General features: G+C 40.7%; 1 protein-coding gene across 1 annotated transcript in view; it reads left to right on the top strand.

The window, feature by feature from the left end:
- The window catches only part of LOC126415640 (uncharacterized), a 98,897-nt gene extending 85,450 nt beyond the window's left edge, over nt 1–13,447 (top strand). The window contains exons 19-22 of the mRNA XM_050083448.1: nt 6,063–6,250; nt 6,339–6,567; nt 8,270–8,392; nt 13,221–13,447. Coding sequence (XP_049939405.1) covers nt 6,063–6,250; nt 6,339–6,567; nt 8,270–8,392; nt 13,221–13,447 — 767 coding nt within the window. The remainder of the gene's footprint in view (nt 1–6,062; nt 6,251–6,338; nt 6,568–8,269; nt 8,393–13,220) is intronic.
- Nucleotides 13,448–26,053: the final 12,606 nt, after the last annotated feature.

Genomic DNA, 26,053 nt, shown 5'->3' on the forward strand with positions numbered 1-26,053 from the left:
CCTAAACATCCTTAGGCCGACTATTTCCGATGTGATAGTGAAGTGGAAACGTGAAGGGACACGTACAGCACAAAAGCGTACAGGCCGATCTCGTCTGTTGACTGACAGAGACCGCCGACAGTTGAAGAGGGTCGTGATGTCTAATAGGCAGACATCTATCCAGACTATCAAAAAGGAGTTCCAAACTGCACCAGGATCCACTGCAAGTACTATGACAGTTAGGCGGGAGGTGAGAAAATTTGGATTTCGTGGTCGAGTGGCTGCTCATAAGCCACACTTCACGCCGGTAAGTGCCAAACGACGCCTCGCTTGGTGTAAGGAGAATAAACATTGGACGATTGAACTGCGGAAAAGCGTTGGGTAGAGTGAAGAACCACGATACACAATGTGGCGATCCGATCACAGGGTGTGTGTATGGCGAATGCCCTGTGAACGTCATCTGCCAGCGCGTGCAGTGTCAACAGTAAAATTCGAAGGCGATGGTGTTATGGTGTGGTCGTGTCTTTCATGAAGGGGGCTTGCACTCCTTGTTTCCCATCGCATAGCCTCAGCACAGGAGCAGTGCGGGGTAGCCGAGCGGTATTAGGCCCCTTGCCACTGTCCGCGCGGCTCACCCGTCGGAGGTTCGAGTGTGTGTTGTCCTTAGCGTAAGTTAGTTTACGTTATATTAAGTGGTTTGTAAGCTCAGGGACCGATGACCTCAGCAGTTTTGTCCCATAAGACCTTACCACAAATTTCCAAAAAAATTTCCACCACAGGCCTACATTGAGTTTTACTTAACTTCTTGCTTCCCACTGTTGAAGAGCAAATGGGGGATGGCGACTGCATCTTTCAACACGATAGAGCTGCTGTTCATAACGCACGTCAGTGGCGGAATGGTTACACGACAATAGCATCCCTGTAATGGATTGGCGGCCGGCCGAAGTGGCCGTGCGGTTAAAGGCGCTGCAGTCTGGAACCGCAAGACCGCTAAGGTCGCAGGTTCGAATCCTGCCTCGGGCATGGATGTTTGTGATGTCCTTAGGTTAGTTAGGTTTAACTAGTTCTAAGTTCTAGGGGACTAATGACCTCAGCAGTTGAGTCCCATAGTGCTCAGAGCCATTTTTGATTGGCCCGCACAGAGTCCTGACCTGAATCCCTGAATCCTATAGAACATCTTTGGGATGTTTTGGAACGCCGACTTGGTGCCAGGCCTCACCGACCGACATCGATACTTCTCGTCAGTGCAGCACTCTGTGAAGAATGGGCTGTCATTCTCCAAGAAACCTTCCTGCACCTGATTGAACGTATGCCTGCGAGAGTGGAAGCTGTCATCAAGGCTAAGGGTGGGCCAAAACCATATTGAATTCCAGCATTACCGATGGAGGGTTCCACTTCACCACTTACACTGGCTACCAAACTCCCCAGACATGGACATTATGGAGCATATCTGGGATGCCTTGCAACGTGCTCTTCAGAAGGGGTGTCCACCTCCTGGTACTCTTACGGATTTATCGACAGCCCTGCAGGATTCATGGTGTCAGTTCCCTCGAGCACTACTTCAGACATTACTTGAGTCCATGCCACGTCTTGTTGTGGCACTCCTACGTGCTCGCGGGGGCCCTATATGATACTAGGCTGGCGTACCACTTTCTTTGGCTCTTCAGCGTAGTTGTTCATGCAGGGAATGATTGTACGCACAATTGAAGTTCTTTTCAAATAATTCCACTATTTCACTTTAGGAGTTACATGTCTGCACTTATGTAAGTTCAGTTTCATTGTGGTGAAAGACTGTGCAGAACATTTCGTGCAGTGACACTTCAACACGCCGCGTTTCCTAAGCTCAGCGGTCTTACTGTGATAGATTACTATAAACTGATAAGAAAATATCGTTACTGCACCAATATTCACTTCTGAGTTAAAAGTGACACGCTGTAGATCCCCATTGCTGATCATTAATGATTTTGCCTTTTAGGCTTCTTGACAGTCGTCGTAGCTAATAAAGTTACGTCCTTGTTTCAGAATGTTAAACCAATGTTCCTTAACTTGGCTTTTACGCATATTTATTTTCTCAAACCCAAAAGAGTAAGAAATAACGCATTTGCTTTTTCAAGTCACTCCTGATGTCCCTGTATAATGTTTTTACAGAGATTCACCTCCCTACTACTTTAAGATATTTGATGTCAGAAAACACATTACAAACATTTATTTACCAATACAATTAAGGAGCCTAAGGGCTGCGACTATTTGAATTTACACTGAAGGGCCAAAGAAACTGGTACACTTGCCTAATCGTGTAGGGCCCCAGCGAACGTGCAGAAGTGCCGCAACACGCCGTGACATGGACTCGAACAATGTCTGAAGTAGTGTTTGAGGGATTGACACCTCGAATCCTGCAAGGCTCCCCATAAATCCGGAGGCGACGAGGGGTTGGAGATCTCTTCTGAACAGCACGTTGCAATGCATCGCAGATATGCTTTAATGTTCATGTCTGGTAAATTTGATGGTCATCGGAAGCATTTAAACTCAGAAGAATGTTGCTGCAGCCAGTCTGTAGCAATTCTGGACGTGTGGGGTTTCGCATTATTCTGCTGGAATTGTCCAAGTCCTTCGAAATGAACAATGGAGTTGAATGGATGCAGGTGATCAGACAGGATGCTTATGTACGTGTCACCTGCCAGAGCCGTATCTCGACGTATCAGGTGTCCCACATCATACCAACTGCACACGCCCTACGTCATTACAGAGCCTCCACTAGCTTGAACAGTTCCCTCATGACATGCAGGGTCCATGGATTCATGAGGTTGTGCAGAAATCTGCACAAATAACGCTACACACAAAAATACCTGAGGTGCAGAAAATTTGAAATAATCGCACAAGCGACTACCGATACAAGTTTACCTCTCCTTAAAATTACTATTATTCAGAAGTGAAAATACCAGCGCCTGCTGATGCAATAACTAAAGCATACTCATCTACAATGGTTGCTTTGCCTCCCACACAGATTATGTTATAATGCAATTCCATCTGTGGACCTTATAACAGGGAACACTCATACACTTGCATGGCATATAGCCCGGAACACAAATTGCAATCAGTAACACTCACCAATGATCATGCACTCAGTCACTCATAGTTGTGTTTACATAACTGATCCAGTTCTACATAACACAGAATGAAATGATAATTAAATCAAGACCCTAAGCTGTCGACAGGCGTTGATATACATGAATGGGGGCTCTAATGGCTCTGAGCACTATGGGACTTAACATCTATGGTCATCAGTCCCCTAGAACTTAGAACTACTTAAACCTAGCTAACATAAGGACATCACACAACACCCAGTCATCACGAGGCAGAGAAAATCCCTGACCCCGCCGGGAATCGAACCCGGGAACCCGGGCGTGGGACGCGAGAACGCTACCGCACGACCACGAGCTGCGGACATACATGAATGGGAACAGTTTGAAATGTGTACCCTGACCGGGAATCGACCCCAGGACCTCCTGCTTACATGGCTGATGCTCTATCAGTCTGAGTCACCGAGGGTACAAAGGATAGTGCGACTGCAGGGATTTATCCCTTGCACGCTCCACGTGAAACCCACATTCCAACTTAATGTCCACACACTACATTCGTAGTGCCCCTGCCCATTACACTCATTACTCAAGGCAGACAATTTTACCGAGTCTCGTAAGAGTTCGGGCAATGTGTGTGCATCCAGCACAGAAGGAGAAGGTCAATGGCCTGTTAGCCTTAACTATATATGAAGATGGTATCTGTTTCTTTCGAACATGTCCAAAAGAACAGATACCATCTTCATACATAACACAGACGTGGCCTTACAATATCAACTACTCAGAAATAAGAAAACAACACTTAACTTCACTCATGTTCGAAGGAGCCGTGACTTGGCAAGCGTCCAGCCAGGGTGTTATTGCCTCCAATAGGTACAGGTGGTCGTCGAGGTGCCATAACATTTGAGCTTGCAGAGTAGGCCTGGAACTTACCGAACAGCTTGCGTGTGACGTCCGTATGTCTTGCCACAGCTCGCCGCTACCAATCCTTAAGCGGTCCGGCATGGCTTGTCCCTGACCAATTTAACCATTCGCCGCTTCCAAACACGTGCCCTTCAGCCAACTCCCTCTCCAGGCCCCACCAAACCAACAACATACACACTTCGACCAAAGACCTTAGCTCGCGGCACACGATCAAATCGACATTGGCAACCAAAGTCGTTAGTGACGCCAGTGAAATTGCATGCCGCCAAGATAAAAATAGCCACGGCTCAGCTGTATGTGCATCTCTGCTTTCTCGTCCTCAGTTGGCTTGTGAACAATACCTGCCATTCCTATCCTGTTTCGTTACTGGTGACGAGGCGTGGTGTCTTTACGCCAACAGAAGGAAAAGAAAGGAATCGATGAGCCCAAGCAAAGCAGAAATTCCACTTACAAAGACCTTCGCACATCCACAAAAGATAACATGGAACGGCGACGGTGTGTTGTACTACGAATTGCTTCCCCGAGATGTAGCCATCGCTGCTGATACGTACTGTCAACCATTGAGACGTCTTGCAGACTCAGTCAAAGAACAATGACCAGGAAGCCTGCGTAAAGTCATGATACTCCATGATAATGCCCACTTGCATTCTGCTAGACTGTCAAGAAAGACACTATACTGAAACTGCGTTGGGAAGTCGTTCCGCACCCACCTTATTCACCTAATCTTGCGCCATCAGATTTTCATCTTTTCCGCTCTCTGTCGAACAACCTCCAACGAACATCATGCCAGATGAAAATATGCTCCGAACATGACTGGATGAGTTCTTTGCCTGAAAACCACGTGATTCCTACGGTCGCGGAATCGAAGAGTTACCCTAGCGTTGACAAACTGTTGTAAATACTGAAGAAAAATAGATTATTCATGACCAGAGTACCTTTTTATTCGTATCTGTTGTGAACTTTTGGGAAAACGCAACGAATATACACACCAACCTGATAGAACGGTAACATGGGATTTTATTTTGAAGAAGTACAATTTATTGCTAACTCGCTTATGCCCTTTGCATACAGTCTGAGGATTTAGGTCGGAACATAAATATTGCAGCATTTATGTCAAGGACTCCCTACAAACGAATAATTGATATAAATCTATTAGAATGCATGTTCTTGCTTGTCCTAGCAAATAAAAATTGTATGCAATCTATTTCAGACGCGACTTGACTACGCTATTACCATCTATATGCTATAGAATTCTTTTACACAAATTAAATAACTCAGGTAATATCCAGTCAACATACGTAAAAAGCGCTGTTATCAGCGAAATTTTTGCGCAGTACAAGAAAAATGATAACTTGTTTAAGCATGAAATAGCTTCTGACGCGTATATTTTATTTAAAAAAGTGAATAACTGCGTGATTTGGAGATACTTTGATAACAGTTCTATTGATTAACGAGAATAGTGTTGGATCGACCAATTTCTACAGCAGAATCACAAGGCGGCACCGATCGTTAACGTCAACAGGGTTACAATATATATTGATAAAATATTACTACAATGACTGACCGTCACAAAGACAGACTTATGTAGCACTGTCGTGATTCTGCACGGGATTCAGTACAAACGTGTTCCTCCTAAAGCTCTCACGAGACTGCTACACTACTCGGTGAGGAATGGCGAGAATCTTTATCGAAGCTATAGCCACATTTATATGTGCAAACCATGACTGTAAATCATCACACATTGTAATGTATTGCATTATGTTTCATCTGAAGGGGGCTAGACGTAAATATCATAGTAGGGAAATGTCCACTCGAGAAATTTATTTTCACTTAACGAACCATCTTCGTACATCGTCCATATGTGAATCAAGCGTAATGCAATAACTATGTTTATTGAATTTCTCTCAGGGCCAGATGAGTGAACAAAATATGCTAGAGCACACAGTATTCATCAATTAGTCAGCTATATGTCGTTCAACAAGAAAGAATAGACAGTCGAAAGTGACTGTTGAAATCTGCGAATCTGAATTTGAAAGTAGCAAAATTGGCAAATGCTAACAAGCCATACGGTATGTTTTGCAGAGAACTCCTGGATCCTGTCACGGAGAGCCCAGCTGACAGAAGAGCAGGAGCAGCAGGTGAATGGCAGGCTGGAGGCGCTGGATCTGCCACGGAGCCGCTACACGGACACCCCACAGGATCCACAACAGTGCACTGTCAGAGTCAGCACATGCGACAAGCCGGCTGCCACGGAATTTGACACTTCTAAGGTAACCCCCGATGTAGTTATGGCGGTTGCAGCTGTGAACTTCTGACTGACATGCTACTGACCACTTTGCCTCCTGTATGTTTGCGCAGTATCAGGGCGTGTGGTACGAGATCGCCAGGTTGGGAGAGGCTCCGTTCGAGGAGGGCGGCCAGTGCATCACGGCGGAGTACACAGTGGCTGGCGAGAACAACGTGACCGTACACAACAGACTGTTCAGCGCATCTACTGGGACCTTTAACGACATCATCGGCTGGGCCGAGTCGGACGACCCTGACTCCGGAGAGGCCAAATTCACGGTGCACTTCCCAGGTGTGACAGGTCAGTATCATGTAATTTGCATGTGACGTCTGCTACATACACCAGCAACCTCAAGAAGGTATTGATTCCACTAGTGGATGTATAACGGAAGTGGCAGTGAGCATATAATATTGTTTAAAAGATGAAATGGTACACTATTTCTAAATACCATTCGATTAAAGTGTTAACCAAAGAAATTTCTTTTTACACGGGAAGATGTAGAAAACTTACATGTATACAGGGTGTTACAAAAAGGTGCGGCCAAACTTTCAGGAAACATTCCTCACACACAAAGAAAGAAAATATGTTATGTGGACATGTGTCCAGAAACGCTTACTTTCCATGTTAGAGCTCATTTATTACTTCTCTTCAAATCACATTAATCATGGAATGGAACACACAGCAACAGAACGTACCAGAGTGACTTCAAACACTTTGTTACAGGAAATGTTCAAAATGTCCTCCGTTAGCGAGGATACATGCATCGACCCTCCGTCGCATGGAATCCCTGATGCGCTGATGCAGCCCTGGAGAATGGCATATTGTGTCACAGCCGTCCACAATACGAGCACGAAGAGTCTCTACATTTGGTACCGAGGTTGCGTAGACAAGAGCTTACAAATCCCCCATAAATGAAAGTCAAGAGGGTTGCGGTCAGGAGAGCGTGGAGGCCATGGAAATGTGCAGGAGCTCCATAATGCGTGAACCACATATAACGGCACATGTTCTAGCAGCACAAGTAGAGTATCCCGTATGAAATCATGATAACGTGCTCCATTGAGCGTAGGTGGAAGAACATGGGGCCCAATCAAGACATCACCTACAATGCCTGCCCAAACGTTCACAGAAAATCTGTGTTCATGACGTGATTGCACAATTGCGTGCGTATTCTCGTCAGCCCACACGTGTTGATTGTGAAAATTTACAATTTGATCACGTTGGAATGAAGCCTCATCCGTAAAGAGAACATTTGCACTGAAATGATTGACACATTGTTGGATGAACCACTCGCAGAAGTGTACCCGTGGAGGCCAATCAGCTGCTGATAGTGCCTGCACACACTGTACATGGTACCGGAAGAACTGGTTCTCCCGTAGCACTCTCCATACAATGACGTGGTCAGTGTTACCTTGTACAGAAGCAACTTCTCTGACGCTGACATTAGGGTTATCGTCAACTGCACGAAGAATTGCCTCGTCCATTTCAGGTGTCGTCGTCGTTCTAGGGCTTCCCCAGTCGCGAGTCATAGGCTGGAATGTTCCGGGCTCCCTAAGACGCCGATCAATTGCTTCGAACGTCTTCCTGTCGGGACACCTTCGTTCTGGAAATATGTCTCGATACAAACGTACCGCGCCACGGCTATTGCCCCGTGCTAATCCATACATCAAATGGGCATCTGCCAACTCCGCATTTGTAAGCATTGCACTGACTGCAAAACCACGTTCGTGATGAACACTAACCTGTTGATGCTACGTACTGATGTGCTTGATGCTAGTACTGTAGAGCAATGAGTCGCATGTCAGCACAAGCACCGAAGTCAACATTACCTTCCTTCAATTGGGCCAACTGGCGGTGAATCGAGGAAGTACAGCACATACTGACATGGAAATTAAGCATTTCCGGACACATGTCCACATGACATCTTTTCTTTATTTGTGTGTGAGGAATGTTTCCTGAAAGTTTGGTAGTACCTTTTTGTAACACCCTGTATTTTTGTGTCCAGACTTGCTTATTTCATGTGTGTTGACAGTGACAGGTCCGTATTGGGTACTGGATACTGACTACGACAGCTACTCAATTGTCTGGGCCTGCAGGGAGCCTACAGATGAAACCTCCAACATAACGGGTAAGTGTTTATCCTTTATTATCCAGTGCTGTTTACATATGAAACAAGTTGCTTCTCTTCTAGCAGTAGTGTCGAGTAGATCGCTGGAGACCCAAAGCATTCCCTGTGATAGGAAAAACAAATCAGTCCCGTTTTCAAGAATGGTGGTTGACTTCACGCCTACTGCTCTGACGTCGTTCTGCAGTAGAGTTTCGGATGTTTCAAGATGTTGTTTTATGACTTTTCTGAACACTGACTGTCTCCCCTGAAGGGATCAACATGCTTTCCGAAAACAGCGATAGTGTGAAATCAGATTGCCGTGTTTGTCTTCATGTTCCTGAAAACAGCATATACCGATGCTCTGGGAGATATCATGTCCCCGGACTTTAATACAGTTGCGCATTGCTGCCAAATGAACAAAGTGCTAGCGCATCAAACTAGCTACGTGACTGCACTGATGATTTCATAGCAAACAGAGCAGAGTATGTCATTCTTAACGGATCTTTAGACATAAAACTAACGTAGAGTATAACGCAACGGAATGTTAGAGGGTAGTTAATTTTCACAATATTGATATTCATGTTCCAGTCACATAAATAAGACCACCTGTAAAAAGCCTGAATAACCATATTTTCCAGTGCAGTTGAGCACAAAGAGAGTCAGTAAAGTTCTGGAAGTTACCGCTATGGATGTGGAGCCATGCCGACTCCAGCGCTGTGGCCAACTGCGATAGGTTTCTCGGTTCAGATAAGAAGCAGGAACAGCCCAATCGAGGTGGTCCCAAAGATTCTCCATTCGGTTTAAATCCGGGGAGTTTGGTGGTCATGGGAGTATACTAAATTCATCCCGGTGCTCTTAGACTCAAGTACGTACACTGCGAGCTGTGCAACATGCTACATTGTCCTGCTGGTCGATGCCATCATGCCGAGGACAAATCAAACTGCATGTACTGAATAGACGTGGTCCCCAAAGATAGAAACATACTTATGTTGACCCACTGTGTCTTCCTGAATGACCAGATCATGCAGGGAATGCCATGGAAACGTTCCCCAGACCAGAATGCTCCCTCCTCTGGCCTGGACACTTCCGACGATTGTTACAGGGCCGTGTACACCAACGACTGACTATCTGTCTGATGAGCATAAAATGTGAATCATATGGAAAGGTCACCTGTCGCCACTCAGTGGCCGTCCATTTTCAGTACTGACGTACAAATTCCAGTCCTTGTCGCTGATGAACAGCAGTCAGTGTGGTTGCATGATCTCCTACACTAAGGAGACCCATGCACAGTAATGTTCGCTGAACGGTCGTTGAGGAGACACTGTTGGTAGCCCATAGGTTCATCTGGGATTGCCCAACAGTTAACATCTATTCACTCTTACACATTTCTGCAGCCATTAGTCACCACTGTAATCTATTACCTGTGGCCCACCACAGTTGCCTCAGCGCCAGCTCTGGGTAGCACCATTTTGTCATGGAAGATATACCTTAATCATGGCGGCACACGAATAGTTTACTAACTTTTCCGCTTCCAAAACGATTCGACCCTTCGCCTCAAGGCCAATAATCATGCCCTTTTGGACGTCAGAGAAATGGCTCCATTTCCGCATTACGATAACTAATGCAGTGTTTTCTGCGTCCTTCCGACATTCCTTATACAGCCTCCACTGCTGTCACTGTCACATGTGTCTGTGGTACCTTATTCCACGTTGACGTTAGGCTGTAGTCGCACTAATGTGACTGGATCGTGTATACACGAGCTGTATGCAGCCACGTGTTACTGTGGCTCAGTCTAGCTTAATGGAAAATAAATAAAAGAGAAAATACAGGCTTCTAATATATATGGAAATTGTATATACATCCTGATCTCCTTCTCCGTCCTGTCTCTGTCTCCTCCTCCCTCTCTCTATGCTTGTCTTCTCCTTCTTCTTCCTCTCTCTCCATCATCTCCTCCCCATCTCTTTGATCATCTTCTCCAACCCCCTGCCCCCCCCCCCCACCCCTCTCTCTCTCTCTATCTCTTCAGGTCTTCAGGTCCATCTCCTTCTTTCCCCTCTCTATGTCCATTTCCTCCCACCCCTCTGTCGATCTGCTATCCTCCCTCTTGGCCCTGAGTGGAGTTTATTTTTATTGTAAATTCATCTGTAGTAATAGTCTAATCACAAGCCAGAGACACAACTTTCCTGGACGGGATGGCATGACTTCAGAAACGTTAAAAGTAGGAGGACGTGACCTTATAAGAAGAATTTATGCACTCTTAAAAGAAATATGGAAAACTGAAACGATTGCAAAGGACTGGAAGGAAGCTATTATACATCCGTTTTATAAAAGAGGTGATAGGGCAGACACCAACAAGAGGCCTATCTCCTCTACCATTTAAGTAAAGGATTTTATCCAAAGCTCTCTGTAACATGGTTGAACAGCAAGCAAATAATTTGATTGGTGAATACCGAGCAAATTTCAGTGAAGGTAGATGGTGTGCTGAGCAGATTTGGTATCTGAAGACAATGTTATGGATATGTGGAAGTGCGACACGTTTGTCACCTTTGTGGGCTTTAAGAAGGCATATGGCTCTGTTGACGGACAAACCATTCTGCACACTTCGGAAGAACTCAGAGTAGGCAGCAAGACTAGGCGAATGATGTGACGGACTCTCATGGACGCATCATCTCAAGTGAAGTTCCTTGGTGAAATACTTGAGGCTTTTGAAGTACGCACAAAAGTTCGACAAGAAGATTCCCTCTCACCACTTCTGTTTAATATAGTTTTAAATAAAGACATCAAAGAATGGGAGAAAGGAATTGGGAGCTTAGGACAGAGAATCAAAGTAAAGTGCCTAGCTTCTGCAGACGATCTCGCTATCTTCACTCAGACCAGTGAAAAGAAAATAACAAGAATTCCATGGAGAAGTTACTTGCGATAGCATCAAATGAGAACACTAGAACATGCCCTGTACTGATGTTAGTATATGCAATTTATAAATCACCCCAGGCTCACCAGATGGAGCAATGTTGAAGCCCCATTCTGAGAGTATGCACATCCTACAAAGCTCATTAAGGCACATTAGAAGGAGCACTTGATGATCCTCATGCCTAGATTGGTATTCACATTCCACTGTGTACATGCCCAATAACACACATGAGGTGGAGCCCTAGGCAGCCCATACGGACAGCATACAGTCTATAAATCTCAGTAAGGCACAGGGAACGCCATCCTAAGTGAAGTACGCACAGTGTACAAGCTCTGTAGCGGACATGGGTTATAGCAATGTGGGTGTCCATTCCGAGACTCGTACATACAGTCAATAAACATTAATAAGGTACATAATATGATGAAATGGTGTCTGCATGCTTGGAGTAGTGGGTATGCTCAGTAAGGCATACAGTTGAATGAATGAGTGACCACCATGCCAAGAGTAGTATGTAATGTGCATGAAAGGTGGTATGGGACAGTTTCACTAGTAGGCACCGCGCGACTGCTACGGTCGCAGGTTCGAATCCTGCCTCGGGCATGGATGTGTGTGATGTCCTTAGGTTAGGTGGGTTTAAGTAGTTCTAAGTTCTAGGGGACTGATGACCACAGATGTTAAGTCCCATAGTGTTCACCATTTTTGAACCACTAGTAGGCCTTGATGCTATGCAGTTTTCGGCCTTCAGGTGTGCCACGACAGTTCATCTGACCTGATACTACTTTTTGAGGCTATTTTTCGGAGTGCATCTCTGTCTTTAGTCGTTATTTACAACACATCAACACATAGTATTCCCCAAGACCTATTAGGCAGTAGGCCACGTCTCTAGCCTCCTCAAAAGCATGGTGATGCACTCTTTTTCATTTCTAGAAAGTGACCTGCTGTGAAGGTATAGGCAATCCATGAACTGTAGCCTGTTTGCTACATGTCCGCTAAGAGAGAAGGGAATTCACTGAAACCAGTGAACAGATATCATTCCTCTACGACTGGGCGTTATTTCTGAAGTAATTCAGGTCGAGCTTTTGAGTCCCCACAAAACTCATTTCCTGGCATGACTTACTGAGGTTCATAATCCACTCTCGACGTGGTAGGTCTCCATTGATTTATCTGGTGTATGTTGATGTGCTAGCCCTCTACATAACACGCTGAGTATGTATGAGGATCCCTGATTGCTCCCTTTAATGTGCCTCCTTATTAAGACTATGCACTGTGCTTACCACTGTTGGCTTAATGTAATTTACTGACCTTTCCGATCAATCCATGCTACTCTTGGCATGGACAGCCCCTATGTCTCCATTTAGTGTGCCTTACTCAGCCCCTGTGTATACCATTCTCACTATGGGCGCCCTCATTCCTCCATCTCAAATGTGTCACTAAGATTTCTGGATTGCGGATACCACTATCAGCATGAGGCTCCCCCATTGCTCCAACTGATGTGCCTTACTGAGGTTTCTAGACTGTACATACCAATGTCATCAACATGGAGTCCCCATTTCATTACCTAGTGTCTCTTAGTGACCCTTCTCTCCATGCACTGCTATGAATACAGGTATGTATGAAGGTTTCACATTACTCCCCATGATGAGCCTAACATGACTTATACATTGCTCTTACCATAATTGGAATACGGCGATTTACTGTTCTTTTTAGACATCACAGACCAATTTCAGCGTTGGGGTACCCTGTTTCTCTGTCAGTAGTGACTTATTGAGGTTTATAAACAGTACACACTATTCTGAGCATTATAGGCTTGGGAACCCCACACCCCCTTGCACAGCCCCTTACACAGGTTACTTCACAGCTATGCCACTGGTAATTACACACCTGATATGCTAAAGTTTTCAAGTGATTGTCGTAACGCCACCTCGTACACTTTTTCAGAAAACTCGTGGCTGCTCTCACGGACGAGTGACATGTCTGAGGAGCTGACGCAGCAAGTGGATGCGAAGCTGGAGGAACTAGGACTCCCTCGCAGCCGGTACACAGACACGCCTCAGGACTCCAACGGCTGCCAAGTTGAAGAGGACAGCGACGATGGCGCCGCTGCACTGGGCCCTGCGGTCGCACTCATGCTGGCCACCACCGTCGCACTGCTCTTCTCCCTGTGACGATCGTTCGTGACGGACTCCTGCTTGCCAACACGCTGTGTTCCCTGCACAGAACGAGCCAACTCCCCATGTATTACAAGGTTCCATACACCAGAGATTAAAAGTGGTCAGAGACGTTTTTCTGATCCTTATTTATTTAAGATACAATGAAAATATGCCTTTAATTAATTTGTACAGTTTCTTTAAACAAATAAAAATTTTGAATAAAATTCGTAAGTTTTTATTAACTTGTTGTCATAGTCATCAGTCCGAAAGTCAGATTGATGCTCACCATACAAGTATATTCTGTGTAACCTTTCCCATGTCTATCATAACTACGATTCCCTGCAACCGTTGGAACCTACTTACTGTTTCCATACCTTGATTTCTCCCTTCTACTTCTTTATGTATTGGGATGTGTGCTGTCACTCTATCCCTTCTTTTAGTCACATTGCGCCATTAACCTCATATCTCCCCAGTGCGATTCGGTACATCCACGTTAATTACTCAGTTTACTCGTCTAATCTTCAGCTCTCTTCTCTAGTTATCAAATTTTGAAACTATCTTTTCTCTCCTTGTCTGTATTGTTTATCTTTCACATTTCACTTTCTTATGAAACTGCGTTACACAAAGATACTTTCAGGAAAGGTTTCCTGTCACTAATATACCGGGTGGAGAAAAAAAACTACTAAGATAGGCTACGTTCGGAAATTCATCGCTGTGCAGCTGTAGCTGTAAAATGATGGCCAATCAGAGACGAGTGGGTGGAAGTTTGTATCGTCAGTGAACGTGTTTGGATGTGTCCAGGTGAGTGGTTTGTCCAGTTAATGTACTGCTGTGTTCGAGAAAGTACTCCAGTCATTTCTTCCACGACGTCAACTTTGTAGCGATGATGGAGCAGGGGATTTCAAGTATCGCAGTAAAAAAATTGAGAGTTGAGAAACAATTTCTTTTTTTCACCATTGTCTTACTCCACACTGATTTAATATACTTGTTAGAATAAGAGTTCATTCGTGCTCTTCGTACACTGTGTTGTTGTTATTGTGATCTTCAGTCTGAAGACTTTCCTGATGCAGCTCTCAATACTACTGTATCTTCTGCAAGCCTCTCCATATCCGAAAAACCTACATCCTTCTGAATCTACTTAATGTATTCATCTCTTGGTCTTCCTCTATGATTTATATCCTCCACACTTTCCTTCAGTATTAAACTGGTGATCCCTCAATGTCTTGGAATGCATTCTATCAACCGATTCTACTCAGGTTGTGCCATAAATTTCTTTTCTCCCCATTTCTGTTCAGTTTCTCCTCGTTAGTTACATGATCTACCCATCTAATGTTCACCATTCTTATGTAGCACCACATTTCAAAAGTTTCTATTCTCTTTGTGTCTAAACCGTTTATAGTCCAAGTTGCATTCTCATTTTCATGCCTGGCCTCACTCCAGGCAAATACTTCCTAATACTTACATCTACATTTGATCGTCTTCAGAAACACTTCAGAAACTTTTCTTGCCATTGCTAGTTTACACTTTATATCCTTTCTACTTCGGCCATCAGTTATTTTGCTGCCCAAATAGCAAAACCCATAAACCACTTTACATGTGTCATTTTGTAATATAATCCCTTCAGTATCACTTTATTTAATTCGCCTACGTTCCATTATTCTTGTTTTGTTTTTGTGATCTCTTTTTCCTTTATCTCACAGTAGCACTTGCAAACTATGTACTCAGTTATTTTCCGGATGTATACCAATCTCTGTCTTTCTCTACGTTTTGTACTCTCTATCTGCCGCTCTGACTCAATGGCTGTTATTTCCTGATGTCTTAACAGATACCCGATCTTCCTCTCACTTCTTATTGTCAGTGTTTTCCTATATTCCTTTTCTCTCCGATTCTACAACGAACTTCCTCATTACTTACCTTATTAGCTCACACAATTATCAACATTTTTCTGTAGCACTACATCTAAAACTCTTCTATTCTCCTCTGTTCCAGTTTCCTCAAAGTCCATGTCTCCTTACCATACAATTACGTGCACCAGATGTACATTCTCAGAAATTTCTTCCTCACAGTGAGGCCTACGTTTGACACCAGTAGACTTCTCTTGGCCAGGAATGCGCTTTCTCCCAGTGTTAGTTTGCTATTCATATCCTCTTTGCTCCGTCCGTCATGGCTTATTTTGTTGCCTAGATAATAAAATTCCTTAACTTCATTTACTTCGTCATCACCGATGTTAAGATTCTCACTGTCGTTTTCCATTCTCCTTGCGTATTACTCTTGGCAGCAACTTGGATGGAAGAATTATTGAGTGATTCTGCCATAATTCTTGCAGTTGTTGGCTGTTGCTATCTTGGAAATTGTGTGGTTGTTTTTTTTCCGGAAGTCTGTTAGTATATCCCCAGAGTCGTATGAAGACGTGAGAGGAAAACGGGCTAAACTTGAAATATAAGAACTTAGAGGTAAGTATTGCCATCTGTTGCAGGGTGTTGGAACTATCAAAATTGACGTTGGTCTCATCCCTAAATGATATTTTGGGGTGAGACCAACGTCAATTTTGATAGTTACCGTACCGACTAACAGCTGGAAACACTTATCTCTAAGCTTTTACATTAGCTCATTTTTCCGCGCATGTCTTCATTTATTCCACACGCCAACGTGGATAATCGTTCGTTTGCCACTTCCCCTGATGATATTCCGATGGAAAGTTATCTATCCCTATTGTTTTATTTGATTTTAAGTCTTCCAAAGCTCTTCTAAATTTTGATTCTAATACTGAATTCCCTAGAACTTCCCTATCAAGTCTTGTTTCTTCTTTTATCACTTCATCAGCTAAGTGATCTCCTTCATACAGGCCCTCGTTGAATTCCATAACGCTCGTAATGTTACTGTTATGTTATGTTATGTTAACAGGGTACCTAGAAACGACGGAGAGGCTCCGACCCCGCCGCAGCCACAGTGGACCACAACCCCATGACGACTACCGCAATCCACTTCACCCCTGCATCGCCCCACAACGAACCCAGGGTTATTGTGCGGTTCGGCCCCCTGTGGACCACCCAGGGAACGTCTCACACCAGATGAGTGTAACCCCTATGTTTGGTTGGTACAGTAATGGTGGTGTGCCCGTACTTAGAGAACTTTGCACAGAAATCGCCGACGTAGTGTAGCTGAGGCGGAATAAGGGGAACCAGTCAGCATTCGCCGAGGCAGGTGGTAAACCGCCTAAAAACCATCCACAGACTGGCCAGCTCACTGGACCCCCACACAAATCCACCGGGGAGCGGCGCTTCCTCCCACCTGGATAATGTTACTGTCGTTGCTTTTAAGTTCACTGAAGTCTGTGTTGACTGTCTATATGCTGAGACAGTGCTTCCGACAATCATTTCATTTTCATATCAACAGAATCTTCCGTCGGTTCTTGGTTGAACAACATTATAATAAATGAAAAGCACCAGTTTGCTTTTGTTCTACAATATTACTTTTATTGCTAACCGGTTTTCGGCTTACAAGGCCATCTTCAGACATTTACGTGTCTGAAGATGGCCTTGTAAGCCGAAAACCGGTTAGCAATAAAAGTAATATTGTAGAACAAAAGCAAACTGGTGCTTTTCATTTATCATTTCATTTTCGATTTTTTCACATTTTTCATGTAGCCATTTCGCCTCAGCTTCGCTGCACTTCTTTCCTAAGTAATTTGTATTTCTGTATTTCTAAATTTTCCTGAACTTTTTTGTACTTCTTTCTTTCGTCGATCAGCTGAAGTATTTCTTCTGTTACCCATGGGTTCTCCGCAATTACCTTCCTTGTACCTGTCTTTCTCTCCAACTGCAGAGACTTTTTTTTAGAGATATTCATCCCTCTTCAACTGCACTGCCTCTTCAACTGAAGGGCCTACTGAGCTACTTTTTATCTCAGTAACTTCATTCCCTAGTACTTCCATATCCCACTTTTTTGCATAGTGATTCTTCATGAGTCGTCCCTTAACTTTCAGCGTAATCTTCATCATTACCAAATTGTAATCCGAGTCAATATCTGCACCTGGGTACGCCTTACAATTCAATATCTAATTTCGGAATCTCTTTCTGACCATGTAGTAAGCTAACTGAAATCTTCCTGTCTCTCCCTGCCTTTTCCAAGTATACCTCTTCCTCTTGTGATTCTTCGGCAGAATATTTGCTATTACCATCTGAAATTTACCGCAGAACTCAATTAGTCTTTTTCCTCCCGCATTCCTACTACAGAGCCCTTACTCTCCTGTACCATTTCTCCTACTCTTTCACCTACAACCGCATTCCAGTTCCCCCATGACTATCAAATTTCCATCTCCCTTTAGTTACTGAAATACCCGTTCAACATCCTCATATGCTTTCTCTGTCTCTTCATTTTCTGCTTGAGACGACAGCATGTGTACATGAACTTCTGTTGTCGGTGCTGTTTAACTGTCAATTTGGTGGAAATAAGGCAAACCCTGAACTGTTCACAGTAACTCACCCACTCTCTGTCCTACCTCCCTATTTACAACAGATCCTATTCCCTTTACAGCATTTTATACTGCTTCTGATATTACCCCATACTCGTCTGATCAGAAATCCTTTCACTTCACTGACGCCCACTGTACCTAGCGCGAGTCATAGCATGTCCCTTTCCAGAAGTTTTATCTTCCCTACAACGTTCAAACTTCTGACATTCCACGCCCTAACTCATAGAACTTGTACAGACTGAATAGCATTGGAGATAGGCTACAACCCTGTCTCACCCCTTTCTCAACTACTGCTTCCCTTTCCTGACCATCAACTGTTACAATCAGCATCTGATTACTTTACAACTTGTAAATAGCCTTTCGAGTCCTGTATTTTACCCTAGGTACCTATAGAATACCAAGGAGAATCTTTCATTTAACATCAACAAAAGCTTTCTCTAAGTCTACGAAGTCTACAAAGGGAGGTTTTCTTTTCTTTAGCCTATCTTCTAAGATTAGTATTAGGGATAGTATTGCCTTCAGTGTCTGTCCATTTCTCCGGAGCCCAAATTGACCTCCTTCAAAGGTCACCTTCTACAGGTTTTTCCATTCCTCTGTACAGAATTTCTGTTAGTGTTTCACATCAATGACTTGTTAAACCGATAGTTCGGTAGTATTCACATCTATCAGTACCTTTTTTCTTTGGAATTATAATTATTAGATTCTTCGTGAAGTCTGAGGGTATTTCGCCTGTCTCATACATCTCGCACACCAGATGAAAGAGTTTTGTCATGGCTGGTTGCACCATGATTATCAACAGTTCTAACGGAGTGTTATCTACTCCAGGGGTCTTGATTCGACTTAGGTCTTTTAGTACTCTGTCAAATTCTTCTCGCATTACCATATCTCCCTTATCACCTTCATCTACGTCCTCTTCTATATCTATAATGTTGACTTCGACTTCCTGTCCCGTGTATTGACCCTTATATAGAATGAATCACCTAAAACTTGCTCTGCGAATATTGTGAAATGGGGAAGTGCTATTTTGAAAAGTTCCTGCACTGATCCTTGTACAATATCTGTGGTAACACACAGTAAAGAACAACACAAGTACATACACAAGTTATGTGGATTCTGACTAGTAGTGAGACAAACTGACCATCACAGTTTGTATTCAAAATAACCACCAATAGCGGCAGTACGTGCTTCCATTCCGGTATGGAACGACTGCTGCAAATGTGATAGTATTTCAGTGGAGATGTCCGAGCAGGCTGCAGTAACATGTCTTTGCATATCATCGAGCGTAATTGGTGTATGATTGTAGCCAGCGTCTTTCAGCTTTCCTCACAGGAAAAAGTCCACAGGTGTCCAATCCGGGGAACGAGCTGGCCAAGGTTGTACCTTCTGCAACCAATCCAACAATTTTGAAAAATTTCGGGAAGACATGCTATAATATTTCGTGCACTATGGGCTGGACAGCCATCAAGTTGGTACCACAGGTTCCTCCTATTCTGCAGAGGCACGTCTTCTAGGATCTGTGGTAGATGGTCTGTTAGAACGGTGTGATACTTCCGCGTGTTCAGTGTTCCGGCTGCGTAAAATGGGCCTATGAGCTGATGCTTCGCAATCCCACACGACACGTTTAAGCTCCACGGATGCTGATGTTCCACCTGGCGAAGCCAAAGAGGATTGTCAACAGATCAGCAGTGTATGTTTCGGTGGTTTACTTGGTCATGGTTGGTAAATGTGGGTTGATCACTAAACAAGATATATGATCCATCTGGAGTATCCTGTCTTCATGCCCATGTACAGAAGCTAATACGATTTTCCAAACGGTTTGCATGTAGAGTTTGATGGAGAGAGATGTGATAGGGATATAACCTACGTCGATGGAGAGTGTGTACGTCGCTTGCCTGGCTCATGCGAGTTAACGTGCAGATCAACTGCAACAGCAGAAAGAGCATTAATTGCCCCCTCTTCTGTCGTCTCTTGTTTCCTTATGTTATATTGTCTAGGCATTACACTACCACTCTCACGCAACTTGCAGAAGAGGCTGATAAATAACTGCCGAGATAACTGCCGAGATGGTTGACGTCTGTTGGGACATCTCACCACTTACTCCACATTCTATGGAACTGTATTCCACCTACACTCTCCATCCACCATGAGCATGGCGGCTTTTTCTGCATTGGTAAATCCCATCGTCCATTCACGACTTACTGTTTGGACTGTCACATACTAAACTGACTACCAACTCGCAGTGCACTCAACGAACACACAAGCATACTGTAAGCAAATATAACAACAATGGCCAACAATACAAGCCCCTGACTACCATTTCATTCTATGAAAACCTCAGGGGATCAATAATCCCTTATATTTCCATTTATGAGTAGATAAAATATCTAGGTACTAGGTCCTGCTGATTTTATATGCTGTCGTAAAAATTTCATGTCTAACCCACTTATTTTAATTGAAAAACGCATATTTTATTATAAATACATACAAAATTAATAGTAATGAATGATTTTTCTTATTACGTTCACTTATTATAAAAAAACATTTCCTGTTGAACACCTTCCACTATTTCCAAGTTTCAGGCCTCTAACCCAGTGTACACGACGTGTCACGAAGACTAAGTTCAGAATTAACTGAACCACTTCATTTTGTAGGTAGTTATCAAGTACACATGTGCGGATAGATAACACTTTGTCAAATGGCGAGCTCTTATCACATTTGAAGCACTTATGATTTCATCTGATCTATGATCACCGTCCTTCAGTCTAAGTAGTCCTGCAAAGTTCGACAGAACACATAGGTCAGTAATTTGTATGTATAGTTGGTATTCGGGCAATAAAGTCGACTCTAATTCACCCATTTTCATCTGTTTATTTCACATTTAAAATAAATTATTTTCTTCACAATATTACATTTATTTGGAGAGACGAGTTGTGAACAACACAAAAATATCAATGACAACAAATAAATTGTTATTCAAAGAGAATAACTTACGTTTCAAAGCGAAGTATGTTCCCATATTAAAGTCAATGGAACTTACATCAGAGCGATCTGTTATTCATTAAAGAAATGACACATGAGAGAGAGAGAGAGAGAGAGAGAGAGAGAGAGAGAAGAGAGAGATACATTTGTGTTCGCATGAGAGAGATGGAGTAAACAGGAAACTATGGTTTGATGAAGTACTGTAGAAAGAACTCACATTGAGCTCAGTCAACTCGCACTGTGCTTAGTATATCGTCAGTCTTTGTAGAAGCAGAGCTACTATCTTGCCTCACACAGCCTTGGCCTTGAGCCAACAGATGGGTTTTAACATCCTTTACTGCTCATGCTGAGGAAACTGCTAATTCATGCAATAACTAACTAACCGATTTTAAAAATTCAAAATGCTGTCATAATCTATTAAAAACTCTCAGTTAAAATTCTGTTCTTTACATCATAAATCAAATTATTTTCACAATACATTACTATGTATGCAAGTGTATCATCGGAATTTAATCATTAAAAGGTGTATACATTACTATATATAGCCGGCCGATGTGGCCGAGCGGTTCTAGGCGCTTCAGTCTGGAACCGCGCGACCACTGCGGTCGCAGTCTCGAATCCAGCCTTGGGCATGGTTGTGTGTGATGTCCTTAGGTTAGTTAGGTTTAAGTAGTTCTATGTTCTAGGGGACTGATGACCTCAGATGTTAAGTCCCATAGTGCTCAGAGCCATTTGAACCATTTTTTTTACTATATATACAAGTGTGTCATTCGGAATTTTGTCATTAAAAGTTGTAAAATTTTCATAATTGTCTTCTGAGCTGTAACAACATTTTTATATGAGTCATGTTATGATATAGAATAGTTCGTTATGAAATTATGTGGAATTATGTCTGTATCTGCTTTAAGTAATGTAACTCATTTATAATCTGGAAATGCATCATAAGCTTTCAGAAAGTTATTTGGACGATTAGCATTACACATTTCCTATGGGAAAATTTCGTTTATTCCATTTTCAGGTATATATTCTGTAACTTAATCTGATTGAATAATGAAGAGTCAAGTGACTGATTATTTTTACAATTTATCTGAAATTTAGCAAATATGAAATATCAAAATCTGTAGAGTTATAGAAATTTGTATCTAACTCAATAATCTTCTTACCACTTAATCCTGCAGCTTTTACAGTTTGAAGTTCATAACAAGATATTAGAATTTCGGATTTTTCAGTATATTTTCTCGTTTTTCAATTCAGCTTGGTTGAAATCAGACCTTCGTAAAATAGCATTTCCAGCACTTGAACTCCAAATAAAAAATACAATCAAATCACCTTCCTACATAATTCCATTATAATCCTTAAAAAACCCTCAAGTATTCCAAGTGGATAAAGTATTTCATTTTTCTTACTATGTATTTTCCCATTACTAAGAATATCACCTACCATACTTATCAGTGACAATTGAAGTCAAATTCAAGAGAACTATGAAGAAATAAAATTATGTTCAATTCTAGATAAAATATAATTTCCTTTCTGTATGGTTATAATATAAGTTTTGCCACATGATTATCGATTAATTTTTATTGGATTTTTCAATGTTGGTCGATAATCTGTACCACTAACACCAGTAATACCGAAACTCATGTGTAACGTAACTGTGCATGGTGAGGATGTAACGTCCTATCACCTATATTTACATTAATTTCTGTATTCTTGTTGGTTATGTTGAAATTAATTTTACTTTTCTCATTCACAGGGAATGAGTGAAACTGATAACTCTCGATTTTGTTCATGATTTGTTAAGGAAATTAATATTAAAATTAATGATTTCTACATTTATTCTAAAAGTTTAGATCAACCAAAATGCTGAGAATTTATAAAAAATGTTTGAAAAGCTGAAGATAAATCTAACCAAAAATTGCTACTTTTATCAGAAACAATGAAGAAATTATTCTTGAGATAAGTGTCAAAATAATTCAGTTGTAGTTTTTGATGACTTCCTTCTATTTTTCTAGAGATAACTATAAAGCAATAGATTGTTTTTACTTAGCTCAACCCCATTCTAAAATACCAAACCAATCAATTTGAAAAAATCTTAATTTTTAAAGTATTTTCAGACAAGGTGACACAAATTTAAATCATATTCATTGTGAGATTGTTGGTGGAGTATAATAGAAATTAGACAAATTTAAAAAAAATATGTAGTAAATGCCGGAATGATCAGTTTGGATATTTTACAACAGGTATGACCAGGAAACCAAATGAAAGCAACTTCAGAAATAAAATACGACATTTCAAAAATATTGAACAAGAAGGTTAAAAGTAACATAAACGTTAAACAAGAATGGCAAACATTTAAAAATAATTTATTAATGCATAGTTATTGTTTACAAACTATGACCCAGAGGTTTTTGAAAAAGCCAGATGAAATAGAAGAGTAAAAGAACAATTAAAAGAAGAGTATAAAAAATGGAAAAAACAGCCAAGAACAGAATATGAAAAATATAAAGAAATAGGTCAACATGTTATCATTGCAATCGAACAAGAAATCAAAGGTTTAGGATATAATATTCTGAAAGCTATTGAAGAACATAGAGAAGCTGATAAATAGATGATTCCTGTTGTCATCATACACAAGATTTTGGAGGTTTATCACCAATCAAACAACTGTGCAATTGGTCTGAAGATGATATTGGTAAGTATGACTATAGATTAACTGAATCAGGAATACAAGATGCATTGAATAAGTATGAAGAAGAAAGAAAAAAGATGTACCAAACTCAGGATGCAGTGAAAAAATAAAGGAGAGTGATGTTTGAAAAATAAAGGATGATGATTATTCTAAAAGGATAAATATACACAAGATACTGTTATAATCTATCAACATTTCTGAAGATACAACTTTTGGATTAAGACTTGTTGACCAGTTTAAATCTGTTAGTAGTTTACTACTTTAATGGTAAATGGTAAAATAACTATTGGCCATAAATAACCTGAAGCTATAGATGGATTAATGAATGTTTTAACTAAAAAACATATTACTATGGACGATGCGGATGGAAAATTTGATGGTGCTGATTTACGTAAGTATGCAGATATTTTGTACAATGAGGAGCATTACATTCTGATAATAATTCTAATAAAGTAAAATCAAGTAGAGGTAAAAAAGTATAAAGATTTGATGAAAGGAAAATGTTTGATAAAATAAGAAATAATTCTTGATTTGTTGATGATAATATATGAAAAGCACAGTAAATTATTTATGAAAAAGGACTTATATTAGAACATTGAAAGCTACAAAATATCAACTAATTTATTTGTGGTCCTTTATGTTTATTTGTTTTATAACTGTTGTCCAATAAATCGAATGTTAATGATATTTTAAGTTTAAGAATTGGAGGTTCTTGGAAATAAACTACATCTGTCTAAACTTAGAAAACATAAAAAAGTAATTAGAAGAAAAAATTGATCCCAAAATAAACAGGTTCATAAGAAATTATGTAACTTCTTTAAACTAACTGAGGGATGTATTTATTTTAAATGTAGAAGATTAGTAGATCTATAAGATCCTATAAGTGGTTATGATGCAGTTACAGGAAATCAGACGACCAACCTTTTTACAAAACCTGAATACATAAGTAATCTAACATTTCTCAGTAACTATTTCAGTACATTACATTTTATTGAAAATATTAATCAGCTTAATATAACTAATCCAACTAAATACTTTACAAAAAAGGAGGTAGCTAAAGCTTTTTCATATTACTTCTGATAGGGAGAATAACCCAAACATCATTTGAATAATCTTCAGAAAAGAATGAATCTATACCAAAATCTATACTAGAATCTACACCAAAAGAAATTTTTCTCATCAGTTTATGTAATTCATTAATTATTTCTTTATAACCTTTACCTTTAAAATTATTTTAATTAACTTGCTTTTTTAAATTTTACATTTGTACAAAGAACTTCGATTCTTTGTCTTCGATTTTTTGTTTCTACTCTGTGATGATTGTGTGTTTATGAAACTTTTTACCCTTCAAACAGTAGATAAGATTTTCCATTTATATAGATAAAAATTTGCATTCCATCACTCCTAACAAAATGAAGTTCCAGTTTTTGTTTGTCACATATTTTAAACCAAGTGCCTAAAGTTAATTAATACTACTTTTTCTGAATAAATTCAAAAATATTGACACAGTCTGAAGGCTGCTGAAGTGGATTTTGGTGCAACTGAGCAACTGTCATATTATAATTGTTAAATGAACAAACCACCATTTTACTGTATTGTTCTTTATTTAATTATAATCCAGGTTTCAGACTTTTATGCCATTTTCAAGCGATTGAATTTAAGTAATTAAATAAACAACAAAACAGTCAAATAGCAGTGTGTTCATTCAAAAAGGCTGCTGAAGCAGTCGCTTCATCAAAGGAGATTCAGCATTAGATGTACTTAAAATAGCCTTCATTTAAAGAAAATAATGTTTATTAGATTTTTTTAACTTAATTTAATTTTATAAAACTAGGTGTCAGTGATTGAACACATCATAATTTGCTGTATATTTTTATATCCTGTTTTACTATTTAATATACAGTCAGCTTGAAACTCGGTTTACACAGATTTTTGAATTTTCATTTTTTACAAATCTAATAAAAAATATTTGTAATAAATAGTTTGAAAGTAAACAAATTAAAATTTGGAGCAAAAGAATAAGGGCGTAAAGGCTATTTGAAACTAAGAAAACAACAACTTATTGATCTTATTGATAACCATAATATTAGCAAAGAAGTGATAAATAAGATTAACAAAAAAGTTAACAATAATATTAATGATGAACTGAGTGAATTAAAAACTAAACAACGACAAATTATTCAAATGATTCGTCTTATGTATAAAAAGTAAAGTTTTAATCAATTATATGATTTGTATTTAATGAAACATACAATGAAATTGTTCTTGCTTATATAATAAAGGAAAATCTATTTGTTGAATATGAATGGAAACATTTAATTTCAATATATTATAATATATCTGACAAAATTATGAGTTTACTTTGTGATAAATTAAATTGGCAATATGTACTAAAAAGTCGTGAAATATCTAAAGATTTTATAGGTGAATTTCAGCATCCATTAACTTAGAATAATACATCAAGGTATCAAAAAATTAT

The sequence above is a fragment of the Schistocerca serialis genome, chromosome 1 (genome assembly GCF_023864345.2).
Source record: "Schistocerca serialis cubense isolate TAMUIC-IGC-003099 chromosome 1, iqSchSeri2.2, whole genome shotgun sequence".
In the NCBI taxonomy this organism is placed as follows: Eukaryota; Metazoa; Arthropoda; class Insecta; order Orthoptera; family Acrididae; genus Schistocerca; species Schistocerca serialis.